The sequence below is a fragment of the Gallinula chloropus genome (assembly GCF_964237585.1).
Source record: "Gallinula chloropus genome assembly, chromosome: 1".
NCBI lineage: Eukaryota > Metazoa > Chordata > Aves > Gruiformes > Rallidae > Gallinula > Gallinula chloropus.
This window is the reverse complement of record NC_140085.1, coordinates 77,109,744-77,126,836: the sequence shown is the minus strand read 5'-3', so window position 1 is coordinate 77,126,836 and position 17,093 is coordinate 77,109,744. Positions and strand designations below refer to the sequence as shown.

Sequence of the window (17,093 nt, the reverse complement as noted above, 5' to 3'; positions counted from 1 at the left end):
ACAGGGCAGCAGGGAGGCCCCAGCACCAGAGGGAGGACAGGATGCTGATGCTCTTATCTGGACTCCCCGTCCCCTGGCTGCTCTGGGCACTGAACATGGAACAGCGCGAAGCCGCCCTGTTTCCTTGCTCCGAAAAGACTCAGGTTCCTCACATCCCTCTGTGAAAATGAGCTTTCCATTATGATTGAGTTTTTCCTTTTATATAAAAGAATCAAATGTACATAATAAGATGGCAATAGTGTTCTAGCAAGTTCTTGAGGTACACGAGGGAAGGTTCTAGGTTCTAACATGGTTCTAGGCTGAGGTCAGTTATTAAGGGTAACTTCCCAATTCCCAAATTTATCACAGCAGCACTTTACAGGCCTGGAGTTAGGGGATCAGCATCCATCATCATAGTGTCATTTAGGAAAACGTATGAGGGGAAATCCATTCAGAACACTGAGGGGCAAGGAAAGGCCCGCTCCATCTTTCTCACAATCTCCATGTGGCTGAAAGATTCTTTCTAATAACTAGCACAACCCCATCTGCACCACTGAGATTGTCCCTCACCTGTCAGCAGCACTGAAACCAAAAGGTTCTTCAGGCATTTCTCCTCAATGCAGCTATTCCTGCCACGGTCTCTGACAAAGGCAAACAGAACCGAGATACAGCTGCTTCCAGCTCTTGGCAGCAGTGTGAGACCTTAACACCAGTAAGGCAAGCTGGTGCTTCAGGAGCAGCTGCTGGTTCAGAAGAAACGTTGGACCTCCTGGTTCAGAGAACAGTTAGACAAAGCCTAAATGGTGGCCATTTACTAGCAGGCAACACTCACACATCGATACTGGTGCCAGTATGATTCAGGGCCTTCAATAACAATCTGGATGGAGGGATGGAGCATGCTCAGCCAGTCTGCAGCTGCTACCAGGGCTGCTACTGTGAGTAGCCCCAGACAGGCTGGGCCCAGGAGCTGATGTGGACTGGCAAAGGCAAAAAGTGAAATCCTGCACAGGGGAGGGAGCAGCAGGATGCAACATCCCAGGCTGGGGCCAAGGTGGTTAGAATGACACCTTGCAGAAAAGGACCCAGAACCTGGTTTGGTAATGTCAGTGAGCAGCATGCCACTGCAGGGTGAAATAATAGTGGTAACTTAGAAATTAAATTTGTGTTCACGGTTTAAGGTCCAGCATTTACAAAAACATGCCAGGGTGATGAGCAGCTGATATGCCAGGAATCCTTGACACTGTAAGTTCCTAAACATCCTTTCCTCACAGTAAGTGCCAAGGGAATCTTTAGGGTTGGTAACGTTGGGGGAGCATGTAGTTCTAACCCTGAGATAGCCACACAGAGGGTGGAGCAGAGTGGAGACACCACAGCCAGGCTCTGGGGTAATATGGGAACTTGAAGTCTAAACAGAACTGACAAGCTACCTGAGCCAACAACCAGCCTGTCATGTACTGGACAAAATGCTGTTCTTTGCCTATTCTAATACAAAGTTTACTAAAAACACACCTCCACCCTGAAAGCTACCCACCTCCAAGGTGTGACCACCTGCTCTGAATTCTGTCAGCCTACACCTTTAAACAGGAGGTGAGAGAATTATACACCAGTCACAATAAAGGTACGTATGACTAGAGTCACTCAGGCTCTACCTTAGAGGTAAGAAACCACACAGAAGTAGCCCAAAATCTGAGGTGTGCCAGGGACGACACCATCATGCACCATCCTGACCCCATGGGACCAGTCAACAGGCTGAGCCTCCCTTATGAGGGTAAGATTCAAACGCTTGGTTACACCAAGTGCTTTCCCGGTAGGAATACACATCTCTGTAGAGTCGCCATGGATCTTTTAACACAGTAGTAGTTAAGACCCTTGGTATTTACAAGCGCTTTGCAGACCCTGAACTTACCCTCAGCAGCCCAAGGAGCCTGTGTGGCTGTTGCCTGAATAAACTGCACTTTCATTAAGCCAGCTGTGGCAGCTCTCGCTGAACGCGACCACGCTCTAAGCCTGGGGGCCGGGGCAGTTCAAGGCAGGCGACCAGGCCCAAAGTGTATTTCCCTGTGTGTGAATCCCAACCATGACAGTTCAGTGCACAGAACTTGTAACAAATGATAAACTGGGTGTATCACTACCCTTAACACAGCATGGGGTACAGGCAGCAGCCACCCAGGAGACTGTACAAGCAAGAACGTAACCAGGGGTTTGAGGGAAAGGCTCTTGCTGGGTATTCAGCACTTGTGAGGTTACAGCTGGAGTGCTGGGTTAGGTTCTGCACTTTCCAGTAAGAGAAACACACTGGTAACACTGGACTGAGTCTAGCAGAGGGGTACAATCTGCCTAGGTGTACAGAGAGAAGCAGGGACTTAGGGAAGAGAAACTGAGAACCTTCCTCTTCTTTAATTTAGAAGAAATCCAGGAGGAAGGGGGGTGATTGTTGTGATCCTGCTGTTGCCTTCACCCACCTAATGGAAGAGCACAGCAAGAATTGGGCCAAAGTCTTCTCAGAAAAGCACAGGTAGGACAAGAGGCAACAGACACTTGCAACACGGGAAATAACGCTCTAAGAAATGTCCTTTTTTTCTTTTTTGGTTTTTGGTCATGAAGATGGTCAAATGCTGGAACAGGTGCTGAGAGGGGTTATAGAATATCCATCCTTGGAGGACAGTCAAAACTTGACACAGCCCAAAGCACCTTCTTCCAACTGTAACTGCTTTGAGCAGGACGTTGGGCCAGCTGCTCTCTGGAAGTCCATTCCAGCCTGCATGATTCTGCAAGTGTTGTGCACTCACCTCTAAACAGGTTGAAAAGGCACCATGGCACTTGTTTACATTTTGTAGTCATTGCTGTATCATGAGATACGCAGCAGTTATTCTGATAGGAAGCATTTTTCCTTTAAGGACTAGACTTTTACTAGATTTGAGGGTTGTGAAGATACTTATTGCCCTGTTTATTTAATAAAAAAAAGATGCATGAAACATACCATTACTAAAACACAATCTGAACTTCCACACCTCATTGTCCATGGAAAAGCACACATGATTAGATCCTACGTCAAGTCTGTCACAGTCAGTCAAGAACTACCAGCTGGTCCTCTCCATCTGCCTGAAGCTTAAGCTTCTTTGCTTTTAAGTTGGGACTGCAGTTTGGCCGTTTATGTTCCTGTGGCTTCTTCACTCCTGAACCCTGGGCAGCCTGTGAAACAGTCTGAGCATCTTCTCTGCTTCCTTTGGAATTCGAAGACTGGGAGGGTTTGTCCTGTAAGTTACAAACAATGCTATTAAAAACATTTATATAACATTATTTTCCTCCTTTGTCAGTGGTCTCTCACAAGAGAGAAGATACTTGTGAGGTCTACTTGAAGTCCTGTTGAAGGCATTACTATGAAAAAGGTATACTGAGCAGATACCAAACTATTACAATAAATTACAAGGAAGATGTGGTAAAGATACCTATACAGCAAGTGAGATCAGCTCTAAATACCTTGGAAACACTTTTCTTCTTTGATATCCCTTCTATAGTTATGACATGGGCCTCATTCTTCAGCAGAGCTGCTTTTGGCCCAACCTTCAGGTAGGATATCGTAGCAAATGCCGTGAAGCTGAAGTCTTCCCTGCAGAAGTGGAATTGGTGTTACAAGAGAAAGGCTGAGATAAAGACAGGCTGGACCACACGGGGGGGGAAATGGGCCACATTAACCCTCCTGGTGGATTTTTCAAATTGCAGCTTGGCTCTGCTTTGTCTGTTCAAGTGGACAGTCGATTAATTTAGAGCCAGTGTGGTCAATGCAACATAATTCAGTGTGTAGTCATACACACAGAGAATGTATCCATTAGCCACTAACACTACACAGAAGTAACACGAGAGTAAAGAAACATTACTACTAGATTATTACTTTTTGTAAAGTACATCATCTTACATACTTCAGATACTGCTGCAGCAGTAAGTGGGCAATAATTCTCTCCAGCTCCTCACGAGGGTGTTTTGGTGGAGTGACTTCGGCCACCCTGAGTTTTGATACACCCTTCCCAGACCATGCATCCATCAGTTTCAGCGGGGTGAGTTTTTCACTCATGTTTTCAGCTTGCTCAAGTATCTTGATCAGATCCCTGCAGTACCTGGTTATATCCATTTTTTCACATGCTACAAATAAAAGTGTAGTTATTTAGATAGTATCCATGTATGTATTAGGTATATACATATAATTTTATACCTAGATACAGATAATAGATACATATGCATCTACATGCCACACAACAGCAACCCTTTCTCTGTTGTTTTTAAATGAAGAGCTGTAAGTTCCCCTCCACCAGATTCAGATATATTTATAACTGACATTTATCTTCCTATTTCATTATTAAAACTCCAATCCTGCAAATATTTTTACAGGCATTTAACACTGCAAGCCACACAGATTATTTCAAAGAAACATTTACAAAGCATAAAATCTGTAAGGCAGCAGCAAGATTCTTCTTCCTCACCCATAACCTATTACAGAAAGATTAGAGAGCAGAGGAATTGAAGGATACAAGTGAGACATTTCTTCTCTCAAGACACTTATGAACAAAATAAGAAAAAACAAAGTATTAACTTCATTAATTAATAACTACTTCGAGCACTAACACATGCTTGCAGTACATAATGATCGTGCCTCTACAGCCTGATGGGATCATGGCATAGAATGACCCATGTGCCTCCTCCCATACCAAGAATGAAATAATCAAAATCTAGCACTACTGCTGGGCTTCCCCAGACCTTGCTTATTTATCCAGAGGCCCTGGGGGTAAACCAGCAGCAAACAGGATATATTTCAACTGTACTTCATCACATGGTTCCTGTAAATCTTAAAGTCTGTAAACCAGCTCTAACCTCTGCTCAACCTCTGATCCCAGTATAGATTTCAACTAAGCCCCATTTACAACTAGAAAATAACAAGACATTGTTACTAGCATGATTTTACAAGGCAGTTTTATGATGTATGATATAACTAACTGTATAAGGAAAAAAGGTAAATATCTGTTCTGTCTACTTTACTCCCCTCCATAAAATTATACAGGGAAATAAAGTCTAGTTATGAGAATAGTTTTGAATACAGATTTGTTCCTAAGTCTTGCAGGTGCTGATCGCTACGTTATACAAATACTTTGCAACAAATAGGAGGTATGAGGAGATAGTATTTTCTGTGTATTACAATTCACCTGGTCCTTAAAGAAATTCAAGATGGTTTTGTGCATCCAGTTAGATGCCCAAGACCAACGTTTTCTCAGCACTCTAGCTGAGTGTAGGGTTTTTGTCACTTACAGTTCTCCCTGCAGCAGTTATCACACATTCTGTTGCAGTTTGCAGAAGCCCATACTTCATCAAAATGATGGGCTATGAGGACCCGGCGACACCTGAAAGAACAAAGAGAAACTATAGAACATAAATGTATACAACTGTGCCATAAATCATCAAGGGGGCAGAAAGAAGGGCCCCTGGGTCAGCTCATATCTTAATATAAGCAGAAAGAATTATCTCAAGGGGAAAAAAAAAATAAAAAATAAATCAGAAAACACACCCTGCAACTCACTGCCAGTTACACTCACAGGAGAAACTAGCAGCTTTCAGCAATACTAAACACTGCTGTAGAAACAGTATGGTTAAAGCAGGAAAGTATAATCTGCAATTCCCATAGGATGAAAGACCATGAACTAATTCTCAGATGGAAGCCAAGAGATGCTATACTGAACACACAACTGTCCACACAACAGATGGGAGCGTTTCCCACGAAGCGTTCGGCACCGCTCAGTGCAGCGGATGAGGCACTGAGCATGCCGATTCCCGCATGGCCACGGAACACCAGCGCCTTAAGAGTAGAAAAAAAACCCCAAAGCATTGCAGTATTTCCTCTGGATGGGGCATGAAATCCAAACACTGTTTGCTGACAGGTATTTTACCTTAACATAATCAAGCAACACCCCCCCACTCAGGTACATGCAAGAACACACACGCCCAGCAGCCAAACCACTGTTGCAATGGCAGTGTCTCTCAGCATGGTGGGGTTTGTTGTTTTGGAGCTGGTTTTGTGGGGGGTTTTCTTTGGTGATTTTTTCCTTTTAAAAAAATACCCTCTAAAACCAAGCCACCACAGTAACTTACTTGGTCATGTTCTGGCAGTAAGACACCATATCGTACAGCTTCTCTTGCCCTACGTTCTCCATCACTACCATTGAGCTGATCCTGAATATATCTCCAAAACCATAATACAAAATGCAGTCTGCTTTCTGGTCGTCTCTACCTGCAATGCATTAAACAAGGAATTTAGACTTTCAATGAGATTCACTGTAAGCATGGCATTTCCTGGTGAAAATTCCACTTTTACCAGCAGAGGCTGCCAGCACAGCCCCAATATACAGAGCGCACAACTAACAGCATCAAGGGTAGCACAGCAGCCAACAGAATGAAGAAAATATAGACATAAAATATAAGAGAGTTCTACAACTAGGGAAGCAAGCAAACTGAAACTCTTACACAATGAAAATTTTTACTCTAACAACTGAATTAGAATTTTAATGTCATGTAGAAAGTCAGCCAAACCACTGTTTTCTCACCCTAACACCTCTTGGAAAAATCCAGCCAAATACATCTCAAAACCTATTTCTTATTTGATTAAAAGACACCATGAACTTCAAATACCTCATTGGGTATTAGTGGTAATAAATAGTTAGGTAAGGTTTAACAGAATATTTCATTTAAAACTCACTTTGTTTTTCATAGCTGAACTTGAATCCTCTCTTCCTTCCCACTGCCCACCCTTTCCCATGATGTGCTGATGGGTGCCCTCCTGTTGTCTACAGGATGCAGAGAGCAGAAAAGGTCTAAAAACCCTGAACTTGCAAAAATTTTAACATGTAACGGAAAGGAACTACTTCACTTGGATGGGCAGCCAAGGGGAAAGAAGAAGGTTTCACAAGCTAAGTTGTATGTTCAGGCAAATGAGCAGCGGTGCTTAATTAGCCTCCTACCCAGAAGAATCGTATTTAAATTAAGTCATAAGAAGCACACAAAAGTTTGCTCCAATCACCCCAAGCTGATGAACTCTGAAACAACTATTTCAGCACCTATATGGCCCTGGTGTAAGAAGGTACCAACTCCCACAAACTTAGACCACAGCTATATTTCTTAGGCCAGCACTAAGGCCAGTTTCTATCCTACAGGCACAGTGAAAATCTCAACCCAATTGCCCCCCAGGGTCCTTAAGCAGCTTTCCTCTGCACTGATTCCAATCTGCCTTTGAAAAAGTAATAGTGCACAAGGTCAAAAAACCACAACCACAGAGCAAAACTAACAACCACAAAATCTTTTTAGTCCTAACAGCCATTTAGTGCTGCTATATGCTGATTCAAGATTCCCTGCTCCAGACTCCCCATCCTACTTGTATTTCTGTGGCCGTGCAGTGATTAGGTATCAGCTAGCTCTAACATCTGCTTTAGCATCAATCTGAGCAAATCAGGCATCCCAGATGCTATGCACAGAAAAAAAATGTAAACAAATTTAAAAGATCTTTCCTGTAACATACATCCACTGCCATACAGTCAATGTCATGTTATGAAATTATTCTGGTAAGCCATGGCTGGTTGTCACAAAAAACGAGTAACTAAAAAAAAGAAGCTGATTAAAGATCTAGGTAGGCAGTTATTCTGTGCTACACTGCAGTGAGAGAGATCAATTAAGGTAATTTAGATTTGCTTTAAAGTCTCTTTACAGAGGCAGAGAGGCATTATACTTTAAAATCTGTCTCAAAGACGAGACACTTTGCTGTAATCAGAGCACAATTGTATTGGTTTAACAGATGTTAACAGAGCTACTTGGCACGGGCCATTCCCTGTAATACCTGCACGCCCGCTCTCCTGGTAGTAGTTCTCCATGGATTTGCTCATAGAATGATGAATGACAAACCTCACGTCGGGTTTATCGATTCCCATGCCGAAAGCAACAGTCGCCACCACAACCTGAAATCGGATTAACAAACCATCAAGGTACTGAAATACTACTGGCTTAAGTGAGACATAACTCTATGAATAGCATCTACTTTACCTGGATTTGATTTGCTGCCCATCCTTTATGAACTTTGGACTTATGTTTAGCATCCATGTTGGCATGGTAAGTCCCTGCCTTGATTCCCAGTTTCTGCAAGCTCACAGTAACCTGCTCAGAATCCTTCTGAGAAAAGCAGTAAACGATTCCTACACAGAAGTGAGAGATGCCTTATTGTATTGCCTTAAAAAAAAACCCACAAAAGCAAAACAAAGAATCCCCAATGATGAAAAACTACCCTGAAAGTTTTATACATTTAAACAATCTTTGTGCCTGTTCAGCCTGCAGTATTGGTAGCCAGGAACAGAACTTCAATTACCAGCTTTGACTTGGAGGCTAAAGAGAAAACACAGGTGCCAATCCACATAACAGAAGTGTTCTTTTAATGTTAGAAAAGGCACTGCTCCTTACAACATGGATGACAGTAATCTGGGGTTTCAGGTACATCTACTTTTTGTCATTAGTCAGTTTGGGTTAAGTCAAGGATGGCACTCAAATCTACCCAATTTGTGATCACCTTAGCACGGTTTCGACTCGGGGAGCTGCCCAGCTCTCCACAGCAGAGAACAGGGACAGACTGATGCCCTGGCAAAGTGAGTTCTGCTGCCTTTGTAACACCCCTCACCACCTTATTTGCGGTACGTGACTTAGTGACTACACAAAGCCCAGCTCTGACAGCTCTGCACTCCCCAGAAAAGTGCAGTTCTGCCCACCACTCACCCGTTCTAGGCACTGAATAACAGGTGAATCTTGGGATGGAATACAGGAAAGTGATGTTAAAGACAGTAAGTATCCTGACACAGGGATACTAAGCGGCACACACATGATTTCAGAACACAGATAACCTTTCTGGAGCCTTGTTTTTAGAATTTTAAAACTGGATATTGTTCTTATCTATGTAAGCCCTGTCCTATATACATCAACATTGTAATTCAATATTTCAGAAGATGAAAGTAAACTGTAAAACCATTTAAACACTGATGACTGAAAAGAGTAATTATTAGAGATATGGATATTATTAAATTTCATTTCTTACAATGCTGGATGTTTAACGTATGGTGAAAGTAGAACCTCTCTACATGTTTCAGGACCACTTGAAAACATCCCTGTGATGCTGAAGATTATAAAAAACCTATTTTTTCCTCTCACTGTTTACCTGAAAGTCCTTTGTATCTTCCATTGATGGTCTTAACTATGTCCTCAATGAAGTCTTCGTTGTTTGAAGGCTTATGTCGAACCTCAAAAATATAATAAACACATGCCAGAGTTCTTCAAGTGGGGGCATAATCTGTCAAACATTTCCATTATTCTACTTCTTCCAGCACAATAAACACAACTGCTCTGCCATTTAACTTAAATGACTAGATTCTCTTTGTGTAGTCAGAATACATCTCAGGAGTCTGTAGCAAAGCAGCACACGTTTTTCCATGAAGAGCAATAAGACACTGTGGTCAAACTGAAAATACAAAATAATTCCCAACTTTTTGCAGTCATGTGACATTTTCCAGCAATTCAGAAGCAGCCTGAGCCCGCTACCTACCTCTCCCCTGTACACAATCCCATCTACTAAGCCTTGCTCACAGAGACAGAGCAGTCCAAGTTCCTCTGCACACGACAGCAACTTCACCAAGATGAATTAATGAAAAACATCGTAATTCAGTTGAAAATCTATTTATTATTAAAATGCATAATTGGAAATCTATTCTAAAATTCATCAACTGTAACTTACAGCAGGTAACAGGACTGCAATGCAGTCAAATAGGTAGTAAGACATACCTCGTAGTAGAGATTGGGTCGGTTAAAAGATGCAGTAAAGGTAATGCACTTCTGAACGTGCAAAATTTTCTGAGCATCCTTTAGAACATGATTTGTGGCAGTTGCTGTCAATCCAATCAAGGGAGCATTGGGGAACTGTCTTTTCAAGATACCAAGAGACTTGTAGTCTAAGCAAGGAAACAAAAACGGGGAAAGAAAAAGGTTTTTCTCATACCACAAAGTTAAGAAAAGATATAAATGCAGATTGCACTCAGTGGGGTAACACACTCCAATAAATGTTATTACTGATCAATTTACTACAGAACTAACTCATACATCTAAATGAAGTAATAAAAAGGTTGCACATATCAAAATAGATGGTTTCTCTTCTAAGGGAATTTTCTAAAGGCAGCCACAATTCAGAAGGCAGTAAGTATTTGACACAGAAGTTCTTAAAAGGTGAGAAAAACCTAAGTGGCATCGTGTTAACCAACGTTCAGGTTATTCTGCAGGTTTGTTTTTACAAACAGCTTTTTGATAAGCAGATCTCTGCTAAGAAACAAGCCATGCAGAACAGACCAGACTGTCCCAAGGAAAGGCTTTAAAGGCTTGGTGCTAACAGTCACTTGCTGCTGTAGGTACATATGCAAATTCCACATCGCCTGTAACTGTCACGGCTCTTCGCTCAGACATCACTGTCTAAAAAAACCCCAACTAAACAACCTGCAGAGTCTGACCTTACAGTTACCACTACTTCATATTTGGTTTCCTTTTACAGGCAAAGAACAGGTAGCCAGTAAACAAGAGTCTTTTACAACTAACAAGACAGGAATCAAACTGAAGCGTGCTTTCTTTCCCTGAAAGTCGAGGGCATTTATTTCAGCTGGCTTTAGAAATGATGAAAGTCTCACTCATGAATTGACTAAATGCTCTTATTTCTGTCACCCACCGTGGTAGGGAGCGGCGGACAGAACGACACTCTCTCAAACAGCGGTAAAGGTGACTATTCTACATATTAAAAATAGCAGCCAAAACGTTTGATTTCATTAAGCTCCCATTAAAATAAACCGATTTAGGAGCTTTTTCAGAATACCAACAGCAAAACTGACGTTGAAATCACTCCCATTTGCATGAACTTTGCTCCCGGATACGAACACTGCCATTTGTGCATTAAAGTCCTTGAGCTAACACAGGTACCTGCAATATGCTAAGTATTTACTTAACAGATGAAAGCACCTGGCTGCGTTTCAGGCCTAACTCGTTATGTATCAACCCCTGAGTAACTCTGGAAACTGGATTTCCAAGGAGCATACCAGGCCTGAAGTCATGGCCCCACTGACTGCAGCAGTGGACCTCATCTACAGCGATGCGAGCAAGGCACCCGGCTTGATAGGCCTTCTCCAGCTTCGACATGAACATCTTGCTCTTCGCGATCTTCTCCGGGGTCACGTAGAGGAGCTTCAGTTCCGAATCTCTCCTGAGCATCTCGGTGTGAACCCACTTCACGTGTTCCTGTTCAAAACAAAAAGGGCTGACAAAGTGGGACAACACGCTGAAGTTGCTTAGTGCTACAGCTCTTAAGAGGTTATTAACAAATTATAAGTAGTAATTAACAGAGACTGACAGGTGGCATTTACCATTACCATAAGGCTTTGCAGGAGATCATGAGAGACAAAACGTGACTTTTAAAACTCAGAAAATCAGACAACTTTGAAAATGCAAAATATTAAATATTTGTCTTGCTTCATCATGTGGTTATCAGTATTTTCCCTATACACTACATCCCAAACGTGCCTGAGGTACAAGGAGAGCAAAATAATTCCTTACACATAATTGTAATTTTTATTATTGGGTTTTCAAAGCACTCAACCCCAAAGTGGGCTCCAAGTTTGGCACAGTGCATCAAGCCACTAACCTATCAAACCCAGTGTCATCTGCAAGATAATGACCATGGCCTCCTGGTAGCCTGGAAAATACATTCCACTGTAAAAAACAATAGACTAATAACAGACTGGGAAATAAGTTCCTCCTTGGCTTCTGGTTCAAACAGCTTACCATTCTAAAGATGAATAATTATATGTAAAAGCCCACACTGCTCAACGTGTTAGTAGGTGACAAGAACCACCTACTCCAATGTTCTTTTAAGCCTAGAGCCTAAGTAAATTCTACAACACACATCAGCCAAAGGTACCTGACATCCTCTAAAGAGTCCTGTGAAATCCATTAATTGCATGAAAGGTGTTGGCTGACGTGTTCTTGTCATTAAAACAAGAAAGCAAAGATATTTCTTCACATTACCCATAGCACGGCACGTGGCTGGCAAGATAACGTTGACAGAGTAGCATTAGCTGATAAAGCTACTGTTCGTTCTGTATTCATAACAGACAGAAGCAAGACACCAGCACAAAACCCACAAAGGCTTGGCAGCTAAACATACCTTACTGCTGGAGGCATTTAATAAAGCTGCAGAAATACCAAGCTGTTCCAAAACCATGAGCTGATCTTCCATAAGCGATATCAAGGGACAGATCACGAGCGTGAAACCTGTAACAATCATTGTGCAAACTCAGCAGTGTGAGTGACACAAGTATCTCCTCTAATACTTTCTACTAATGCATCAGCTCTGCGGGACCTGCCAACTAACACCCAGCAGCAGAGTCCTCTTCTAGGTAGCTGATAAGCAGGTGCTAGGTCACGCAAAGTTACTTGCTATCAATTGCCTGTGACAGGCACCTTCTCTGAGAAGCCTGACCACAAACAACAGGCCTGCAACGAACAGAACACAAGAACTAATATACAAAATGAAGAAAGTTGGATTCACATGTGTTGCAAGGCGCTGATTACCTCACAACTGAGCAACACTTGGCATCGGTAAATTTGGTCTTTGTTAATAAGTACATTTCCATTCAACTGGACAAGTCATAACTCAAAAGAAAACTTAAAAACTAAAACTGGATGCTTATTTTTAAAAAAAATAATATGCAACTCTCCCCCAAATAACCTGAAGCCAAAATTAGATGGAGCAGACAAAAAAACCCCAGATATTCATAATTCAAGAATGTACAGCCTGTATACTGAATTAAAAAGGAAAGAAAAACTGACAAACTTTTTAATATGTTTAATAACATAATGTATTGAGAGGAACATAGATAATTTATTTAAATCTCAATCTCACATAAAAGGCACAGCTACTTTAAAGCTACTATTGCATCCTCAGAGAAAATAAGGTAAGACAGCAAAGCAAACACCTCTGCTAATTTTTTCTCTCATATCTTTGCTCTTTTTCCCCCCCCCACATACTGTGACTATTAGTCATCAATATAATGTCCATTCTCCAGGTACCTATAAATGGGGGAAAATATATCCAGTTGTTTATTTATGACCTTTTCTTTCCTTACGTACCATCGGAGCAGACAGCTGGTAACTGATAGCAAAGGCTCTTCCCACCACCTGTAGGCATGACAAGAAATATATCCTTTCCTGCCATTGCAGCATTTACTGTTTCAAGCTGCAAGGACCTAAACTTCTGGAGTTTAAACTTGCTCTGCAGCGCAGCTTTTATCTTCTCATACCATGGAAAATCTGTTAAGGGGGAGAAAAAACCAAACCCAAACAAGTGTCATAATCAGGTTCATTAACATGTAAGAAGGACAATTTTCATACACAGTAACTACATCAGGAAGCAGTACACTTTTAGATCTGGGAAAGTGTTCAAAGATTCAGTAAAAGCACCCAAAAAGTTACACACAACCTAAGTCTGCATAAACCAGTTTCTAAGGTGATCCTTTGAAAACCCTATGAAATGTAAACCCAATCCACCTGCAGACTAAACGCTCTCATCGCACAGAAATGCAAACTAAGGCTAAAAACTCACAAGCAGATGAAGAGCTTCAAAGTGCTAACGATCAAGATAACAGATGAATCCAAAATTAAATGGAAATGAGAAGCCTACCCCAAAAATAAATAAGACCAGACACTAAGCCTTCCAACAGTCTCACCCATAAGTTGCCCAAATGTTTCCCTCATACAAATAGCATAACAAAGGCAGTGCTAACCTCTTCCCCCTCCCATATATTCTAGAGATAAGCATTTACTTTTTGCTTATTTTAAGAGGGTAGGAAAATTTAATGTTGCCAAAAATAACCACCCAACATTCTTTTTTTCCCCCCTTTAATAAAGAGCTAAAGACTGCATCATTTAAAGAGAAGGTAGTATAAAAAGAAGATCAGATGCATCAGGAAGCATATTAACCATTTTCACATTATTAAAATGTGGTAACTATGCTGCATTCAATGCAGTAATTAACTTTGATACTTGAGGTGACATTCCTTCCTAATTTACAGGGATCACAGCCAAGATCCAAGGCTCTCTGAACTCAAGAAAAGCCTCCCACTGACTTCAGTGAGCTTTATGCTGGGACCAGATTTAGCTACTGCTCTTACTCAAGATGTACACAGCATCTGACTGCAAAGCCGTTATTTGTCAAAGCACAGGGGGAAAGAATTAGGCATAAACTCACCAAAAACAAATCCATTTGTTCAACAATGTTGCAATGATAAAGTATCACTATTTTTATACATACATAACACTTCACAAACACAGACAAATAGAGCTTAGGCTACAAAATTCTTTTTGGTTTTTAATCCAGAACTTCAGTTAAACTTGAAAAACAGTGTTTCCAAAAGAACAGAATCTCTCACATCACCACAGGGCACTTGGCACGTGGACTAACCAACCCTACCATACTAATGTATTCTGTGTTACTTCTGGCAGTCAGCATCCATTTAATTTGCATCATTTAGTAAGATGGTGAGCCTACATAACCCATGGCAGACATAACCAGTTGTCCTACCCACTCAAGCAAGAAGAAACACAAAGACAGCAAGAACTCTGACAGTGCAAGACTGTTACTATCAAATCCTGAAAACATCCAGAGTAATTATTTTTAGAACATAAATAAACAGGGAATATAAGTATTTAAATGTATCCAGATATACTTTGGGATTCTTACAGCAAATCAAATCGAGTTCTGTCTTTGCAAAAAGAAAAGAATAAAAATAGCTACAAGAGGGAATTCTTACAACAATTCTGCCCAAATAACTCAGATTGGTATTTGGGAGTTTCCGTGGAGTTAAGTATAAACATCACCCTGGGTAATTAAGATGGCATGACACCTGTGACATAGAACAGTATCATTATCCAAACAAAACTCTGTCTGAACACATTTTTGCCTTACTGAATTAGTTTACTTCCATGTTGTAATATTTTAATTTGACTCTGCAAACCTTTTTTGTTCCATGCCTCAGGTGAGGTTTCAGCGTCTCTACTTCCACCTGCCTCCACATCTTCCAAGGACTGCTTTATCAGATTCTTTATTCTCATCTTCTTTTGAAGAAGTTCCTGCTGTTTATCCACAAGCTCCTGGATCTGCATCTCCACTGCCTGCAGCTCATTTTCAACAGAAACAAGTACGTCTTCTAGCACTGAAGGGGAAAACAAGGTGAGGGCAGAAGAGAGACTATAACAACACGCTAATCCCAATTTTAAAGGAGACTGTACTTCATTTATTGATTGAGAAGCAGACAACCTGACAGGCCCACAGATAAGATTATAGCATTTAACATCACATATGCCATGTAGAAATATTTAGGCAAGGCATATTTCTTACACTAGTTGATCAAATATTTACAGGTATGCTGTAAATTGTCATCTCCAATACAGTGTATGAGAGAGATGCAACACCATCATTGCCCCTGTTGATTAACAGAGAAGAAAAGAGATCACAATCCAGTTTCTCAAAAGCAGTGCCTCCCCACGGAGACATGTGACATCATTTTATCTTCTGCAGATGCATGTCAAGCAGTGATAAATAAGCATACTGCATCAGCCCTGGCATTAATTAAGACAGCAAGTACTGCAGCCAATCCTAAGGTGAGCACAAATTCAAAACTTTTTAAAACAGAAAGCATTTGCATGTGAGAAGCAACGTTAACGTCAGCACCAATAAAGTTCTTCTGAAGATGGAAACAAGGACCTTAGCAAAACGGTACATGTCATGCACCCAGACCTCCCTTCCATGCAGAACCAGAGCAGAGGATCTGCTGAACATCAAGGTTTGAACAGAGAGCTTTTGAGAACAGAGACCATCCTTCAGATCTGAAAAACCTGAAGGAAATAGTCTGCAAAAGCTTGGGTTACATACATGAAGGTAAGTGGGAATTTGCCCCTTTACATCCTTACATGAATTGGTGGGAATTATGGATTGTGCTCCAGAATCCAATCACCACAGTTTAAAAGGCAAATTTACACAAACAACAGGAAGCCAGGCATGTATCAGTACCTCAAAGCCAGGTCAGAAAAGCACAAGAAGAAATACACCTCCAGCCCTACTCCCCCACCCTGGCTTCCCTCCAAACCCACAAAATGAGATAATCTGGACCAAGCACAGCAGACACAATAATCTGCTTATGGAAGCAAAAGCATAGGGTATGGGGGAAAAAAATACATATATCCTCATTAAAAATGGCACAAGATTGGGACACATGAATTCATAAATGACCACTGTTACTCATCAGGAAAGAGTTGATAGTATCCTAAAATATGAGGCATATTTTCAAAATACAGAAAACCAAGTCATTTCCTATACAAACCTGGGTTTCTTCCACTTTCTGGGTGTTTTTTTCCAATATGAATTAATTTTAGTAATATAGACACTACAAACTCTTTCCTGTATACATGAAATTCATACAAACAATAATAAATAGCATCAGGTGACTGCATCTGAGCTAAGAGACAGCAAAAGGAACATACTATTTTTGGATTACCTGCAACAGCTGCCATCTCTGGAGATTAGGGGTTGTTATCCTTAGGACACCTTATTTAGCCAAGCAACTATCACTAAGAAGAAAATAAATAATAATCTTAAAAAAGGTATATTATTCCATGAGTAATCCTTCTAGTCTTAATGCAGGAGATTCTTCATTAGTATAGGAGGTGTAAATAGAACAGTTTAAGTTCCAATTTAACCTGCCTACGTAAATATCTCCAACTAGATGACAACACACATTTTTCCCATCTGCAGAAGGGACAGATACTGACCCACAACCAATTTCTAAGGCTATAGCATCCAGCCTTATAAAAGAAAACAAGTCAATTTTGGCCAAGTCAGCAATTTTTCTGCAAGAGGTGCGGTCTAACAGACTAGTCATTCACCTACATTCGGCCTATCTTCCCTTCCCCCACCACCCCATCTCTTCAAAGATCATTTTATAGAAAAGTCTGAACAA

General features: G+C 41.1%; 1 protein-coding gene across 1 annotated transcript; it reads right to left on the bottom strand.

The window, feature by feature from the left end:
- Nucleotides 1-2,865: 2,865 nt before the first annotated feature.
- Nucleotides 2,866-16,647, bottom strand: RECQL (RecQ like helicase; the record flags this gene model as incomplete). The annotated part of the gene is made up of 14 exons (XM_084269439.1): nt 2,866-3,234; nt 3,460-3,589; nt 3,900-4,119; nt 5,278-5,369; nt 6,115-6,253; nt 7,850-7,967; nt 8,053-8,201; nt 9,209-9,290; nt 9,829-9,995; nt 11,121-11,319; nt 12,245-12,351; nt 13,210-13,389; nt 15,093-15,290; nt 16,632-16,647. 14 exons carry the CDS (start codon nt 16,645-16,647, stop codon nt 3,046-3,048), a joined length of 1,986 nt encoding a protein of 661 aa, XP_084125565.1. The 3' UTR covers nt 2,866-3,045.
- Between the last annotated feature and the right edge of the window lie 446 nt (nt 16,648-17,093).